At 38.2% G+C, this 6,644-nt stretch overlaps 1 protein-coding gene across 1 annotated transcript in view; it reads left to right on the plus strand.

The window, feature by feature from the left end:
- The first annotated feature begins 1,418 nt into the window (after positions 1-1,418).
- LOC105623692 overlaps positions 1,419-6,644 on the plus strand; it is a 51,751-nt gene continuing 46,525 nt past the window's right edge. The window contains exons 1-4 of the mRNA XM_012205074.1: positions 1,419-1,650; positions 2,228-2,291; positions 3,202-3,302; positions 6,415-6,487. Coding sequence (XP_012060464.1) covers positions 1,419-1,650; positions 2,228-2,291; positions 3,202-3,302; positions 6,415-6,487 — 470 coding nt within the window. The remainder of the gene's footprint in view (positions 1,651-2,227; positions 2,292-3,201; positions 3,303-6,414; positions 6,488-6,644) is intronic.

A 6,644-nucleotide genomic window follows, 5' to 3' on the forward strand; every position in this document is an offset into this window, starting at 1 on the left:
TGCGATATATTGACGCATAACATGTATGAACCGTAAGCAAATATCAAAAGCTGTCGAAACGATTGGAAAATGGGCGTGAATTTTATGAGAGAAATTTAATTTTGTTAATTGACTCAATCAAAAAAGAAAATATTAATTATCTTTTGCAGAGACGATAATCATTTTAATGATATTTGAAGAATCAATTTATCAGCAATTTTATTTTTCAAATATTTAAAATGTGAAAAAACATGAAATGGAAAAAACGTGAAATTGAATCTCTTGCGCATGAAAATTTCCCGATAGATGGAATAGAACATCTTGAAGTCTCTCTCTTCAGAATGAAAACCACCAGACATACATTTAATCAGCTTCGTCGTTCGCACCAAAGCGGATTGTGAGAAAACCAGGTCGGGGATCACATCAACTGGTAACAAAAAGACTGATACGATCTCAAGAAAGTCTATACGTATTTGAAGAATTTAAGAATGCCCCGACATTCTATCGACTTCTCGTTGGTTCTTTCAATCTTCGCGAGAATTTCGGCGATTTTTGCTAAGGTATTGCAAATTCTTTTAAACATTCTGTCTTTATATTCCTTGCCGTTCTTAGTACGTTGAACTGGCGCTCTCTGTCAATTTTTATAGTCTGTGCCAGCGTGTAGTTCCAAATATAAACTCCTTGAATGCGTCCATGCTATCCATTCTCAGTCGCTGGCTGTGGCGGAGAGTTTATTTTCTAGTTTCGTGACACGTGCACGCGCGAATACCGTCCTCTTTCATGGAACCTTTCGGTAGTCTCGGCGCGAGCTTTCCATTCAGTGTTCAAATGGTGCCGATATCAGTTTCCGAATATTGTTAACGAGTTGGCCAATCGATTGTAACCAGTGTAAACGATGAATTGATTTGCTAGATTGCTAATTATGACTTTTCGTAATGTCAATGCATCAAATGCAGATGCAATATTGTTATCGTTTCTTTACTGCTTTTAATTTTTAAAAAAGTAGAATAATATTATCCATGTAGGTAACCAAAGAGGTAGAAGTAACATTGCATAACGAATTTAATGATCTAGATAGAGTTACACAAAAACGAAATTTCGTACTTGGAAATAGCGAGCAAATTATGACTTTTGAAATATTAAATTAGACACGTGAGACACATCATTTGCATTAAAAGATAAGCACCTCTCTCGAGTTGTTTTACATCCATATATGTATATGTATTTCTTTCGTAGGATGTGTATATTTATGATAAGACTACACGCTCTCTCTCTCTTATAAATAGAACGTAATTAAAAATAGATTTAAATCAATGCAGTCCAATGTCAATTAAAAAGATAAACGCATAGTTCGCTAAAAAGTGTCGAAATTTTCAAGTTAAGTGGAACACAAAAATTTACATTCAGTAAAAATTTTTTGTCCAATACAAAGTATGAGCATGTCGAAATTTTTTCGCAAGCTAATTTTTTGCGACTGCTCGTCGCGTTCGGATTACGATAGCCGATCGATCGTTGTCGACGAATCGATTGTCGACGATCCTCCACCGAAATTCACGGAAGCCTCGAATTATGAACTGGAGCCCGATGACGTGGCGAAGCATTTTGATCTGTCCACTATAAAATTCATCGACGACGAGGAAGCCGACGAAGATGCGACCTGCACTAAGAACGGTAGCCGGCGATCGATTAGATTTTTCTTTTTTTATAGAAAAGTGGGTTGATACGCGGTAGGTCCGTAGTTATTCCCCGCTAAGGGACGATATAAATAAATCGATGGGCAAAAAGTTACGAGGACAATGTTGATTTTATGCGCGCACAAAGTTTTTCGTCGCGCGATGCGGCGAATTCAGTCGTCGCGTCGCGTGTCGCATAAAGATAGTTTTCGCTATATTCTGAAAGAAATGACAGGACCACGGATTACCGAGGACGGGAATAAAAAAAAATGCCCGCAACGTGGTTTTCTCTCGCGAAAGTAAAAGGAAAAATAAAAGGAAAGTACTGCCCGTGTGAGAGAAATATTAAATTAATGGAAACACGGTGAGCTTCTCGCGCGGAGTAAATGAGAAACGAAGGGAATTTGTCAGACTGCGAGAAAGAAAAACAGAGATGCGCTTCACTTATTTCCATTCACCTCCATTACACGGCCGCCGCTATATTTGACTATAGCCGCGGCCCGATAATGGCTTCTTTGACGCGTGTTAAATGTGCGATAAATTTGCCTAATTAATTCTTCGTGAATTCCCGACAGAAGAGCTGGACGGGCCGAACGGAAGTGGGCGGATACGAGACGCCTGGGTTATCGCCGTCGAAAGGTGAGAGATAACTTTTATATTAAATTTTAAAGTATAAAAGAGACGGGTGCACATCTTGAGCGCAACGTTATAGCGTACGTCTACGTTGTATACGTGACATAATGTACACACGTATGCGAGACGAGATCTAGTGCCCCGCTTCTAGTAAATACATTCCTGTCGGGGCGGAATCGTGTATCGATTAAACGTCACATAAAAGGCGGCAGTGTCCAGCGTGTTTTTGATCGAACGAGAGAATGCGTCATCTAAATGTCACGAGAATCGCTCGAAAGCAGCATGCGTTCCAATCGAGCCGATAATGACAGCTCGTGATGAGGTGTCGTAAAATCAGGGAATTCGCTCTCCCCGATATCTTTTCTCTCGTTTTTTTTTTTTCTTTTACTCTTTACTAATATCGATCCAATTGACGTTATCCTTTGTAGACGCCGTGATATTACTATTCGCAGCGCGATATTAATAATACGATAGAATTAATGTTCTTAATTCACTTTTACTTGTTATTTGTTCTATTATCTTTTTTCTCAAATGCAAAATCTGTTATTATATTTAATCTGTTCGAAGATGCGATTTATTTCGATAAAAAGATTGAACCGTTCGAGTGTACGAATCTGAGAAAATTACGTCCATTAAATTGCTTCGGATTGCCTGATTAACTTCTGTGAAAGTACATTTAATGAGAACGGATAATCACTTGTCGCGAATAAGATTTCACAAAAGATTTGAGTAGTAATTTGCAAACAGAGTCGTATCGCGCGCGTTCGTCGAGAAAGGTAGAAGAGAAGCGTCGAACGAAAACACGAAAGTTTCGTGCGCGATAAAGGATTGACTTCCATGACTCACTTCGGTATCTCGTTCGACTTCCCAAGGATAAGCGACAAGCTTTTCAAACGGACGTTTCTTCTGTTCGCAGGAACGCGAGGGAGAGGCTGCAGAAATTGACGGCACTCCAGAAGATCCAACCGCGCGACATCCATAGCATTTTACATCAACGGGTATGTAAGAACGAGACACGTAATTAGTCAAATTGCCTGTTAATATCATGTTCGAACGATTCAATGGCTCCGCTGAGATACGAGATCTCGTGCATCTCTCACATCGTGCCGAATAAAAGAAATCATCTTTTTACACTGGTTACGCCGGAGCAGGTTTTTAGATCCACCATTGCGTTCAATTTTTCTCATAGTTCTGGAAGTTTTTTTAAGCAATTGTTACAGCAATTGTATATGTCTGGCTTTCTGTAGAAAAAAAGAATATAAACGTTACCGTAGTTCGTTTCCGCCTGGCGTTTTTATATCGCGTTCGATTTTCTCTTATTTTTAGAGATCCCCACGTTAATTATTTAACAAAATAATATTTAACTCGCTTAAAAATTTCTCTATTTATGCGCACGATATGCCTCGTACAGCTGCCTTAAAATCAATTTCGCCCGTGACCTTAATCCGCTATTGACAGGAATGCCGCAATCCAAATACACTCTGACAATCACGCGCGAGTAACAATCAGAGATGTATGTTAAAAGACATCGCACGTTTCTCGCGTACGTCTTCCGGCGATTCTTATCATTTATACTCGTACACGTCGATGTATCCGCGTGCAAATTCCGCGTAGCGAGGACGGCGCGGCGCGGCGCGTGCAAATGAATCGATCGGCCGCGAGCGAGCGGAATCGTCACGGAGGTTGCTTACGAAATGTGGAATATGCCAAGTAAATGAGCGCGGAGTGAGAGGCGGTTATGAGAGGTGATTATGCGCGGCCTTGTTTACAGGAGTGCACGAAGCAAGCGTGTGCGTTTCTCGTTGCATCGCGTTATGTACACGACGCATTGCTGGCTCACGCCTTTGCGATCATCCGAAACCCTTGGCACTTCGATTACGCAATAACGAGTTTCGCCGATGACACCCTCGTGATTTTAGCCAGAGGAGAGAGAGTTGCGTCGCCATTATCGTGGGGAAATTACGCGGAAAGAGTAATATGAGCTCTGAGAAGAAAAAGAGAGGGAATTCCTCGCCCTCGAGCGTCGACAATGCGCTCGCGGCTCGTCGCGGAAGTTAAGCTGTCCGAGCTGTATTGATACCCGACGTTTTCGCTGAGTTGATAATCGAGCAACAAATATTGGTGCCATCCGACACTTTACTCAAAAGTATCGTATTTTTGAGCAGTGACGGGAACCGATATAATCCCGGCGAATGTCGACGCTACAGACGCGTAAAAATTCTTTCAAGTTTTTGTCTGACAGATTTTTTTCCTACTTTAATATTTTGATATTTATTATCGAGAATAAAACAAAGATCATATCTAGAAGAATAGTTAAATATATTGTTAAAGAGATGAAAGTAACTCTATCAATTTTTGGACGACAGACTTTTTTTTAATTCTAAAATATAGAGATCGTTTATTGAAACTGATTTGAATCTCTCCGAGAGCGATTAATAATGCCATAATTCTGCCTCAGGTTATAATTCCACATCCAAATACATTTCCAGCCGAATATGAGTTGGTGAAAATTGACTTTATTCACTCTTGCATTTAAACCCGCTTCGATCAAGAACTATTACATTAGTGAAAGTTCAACTTCAACTAACGTTTATGGCTTATATTATAGAAATAATTTTCATGATATCGTATCATAATGTTATATTTTTATAATTATAATTATAAAAATTTCTTTTTTTTATCTTTCTCTTTTTTATCTTACTCATCGAATTAACAATCATTTGGAAGCCGGTTCGTCTGGGAAAAGTTTCGCGCATTGTTGTTATTAACCGCGTTCCGACCGAGATATTTTAAGGTCGCATGCGGGATCGTTTCGCGTGATCGCGATACGGCATGCGGGTTAAAATCTCGCGTAAGCAGGCACGCATCAGGTTCGCACATATCGCGCGAAACACATCTCGGAACGGAAACCATACGAGAATATCATAACACAACCGTTAACGAGTTTTCTTGATATTACGCTTCATATCATTCCCAGCGCGATTAACCGTATTGCTATCAACAATGCGGCGTATTACTCTCTAGCTCTCTTTATATCAGTGCATAATTCGAGTAAGTGGAAGATGGGCTAAGAGACCTTCGGTTAATTGTCGACGATGGTGGTGCCATTTGGGAAATTATTCTAGCTATTTTGCAATAGTTTTTTTCACATTAATGTTGAAATGCATTAAGATATATGAACAGGATGCTTAAGACATTTCAGGTTGATGAAATTTTCTTTAAAATGCAATATCGTACATGTACATGTAATCTCTATCTAAACAATGTATAATACTACTTCAAAATGATAACTCAATTTCTTTCTATTGCTATAAATAGACAAAATTTTAATGATATAAGAATATATAATGTGTAATTTATAATATTTATTTGAATGAAAAGAGATAAATTCTGTGGAAAATTATTTACACATTATTTTTTTTCAAATTATTTTATTTTTAAAGATATTTTTCAGCAAAACGAAACTAAACTACTACGAACGAAATTTCGTACTGCTATCATCATATATTTGAAAAAAAGATCTTTTAAAAAGAGAGAGAATTGTTAGCATTTTTTTTCAGAATGATATCAAGTCGTTAATTCACTAAATATGATTGATTTCGGATTTTACTCAATAACTTGTTGCATAATGTTGAAGAAATTATTGTTATTACATTTTATACGAATTAGTTTATTAGAGAATTAAGTTCTTCAAAATTAATGTAAAGCGACATAAGCGAGTTGTGAATTTATACGTCACGCGTTGGAGACAGAGATAAACACGAGGATCGTATTTTGCCCAGAAATGTGCGGAAGCACGTGTGATAAAAATAAAGTGAAACTGTGCGATCAGCCATTTTTTTATAAAACTAAATTGAATACTACGTCGTACTATCATAGCGTGATTGTGACAACTCTTTATACAATCAAATTCAATCATCGTAACCAAATAAAAAAATTGCAATTATGGTAGAATTTATTGTTTGTCATAAAATTGGCATGCAACATTTGGTGTGGTATTACTGAAATAAAGACGTTATTGCGATGTTAGTTAATTTCTAGATCAATTTCGTCGAGAATAAAATCCAGAGAGAATCACATAGATATATTACGGATCACTTTTCGTTATTGTTTCAGACAATAAATTCAGTAGCGTCCACGAGCGAAGACTCCACTTCAAAAGACGTATCGAATGGCCAAATTACGGTTACTTTGGCGGACAAGTAAGTCACTTTTCTTCTTTTTATATCATTACTAAACTTTATTATAAACGGCAGAGAGAGAGAGAGAGAGAGAGAGAGAGAGAGAGAGAGAGAGAGAGAGAGAGAGAGAGAGAGAGAGAGAGAGACGACGACGGAGTACGGAGTACGGACGTAACGG

The sequence above is a fragment of the Atta cephalotes genome, assembly GCF_000143395.1.
Source record: "Atta cephalotes unplaced genomic scaffold scaffold00062, whole genome shotgun sequence".
In the NCBI taxonomy this organism is placed as follows: Eukaryota; Metazoa; Arthropoda; class Insecta; order Hymenoptera; family Formicidae; genus Atta; species Atta cephalotes.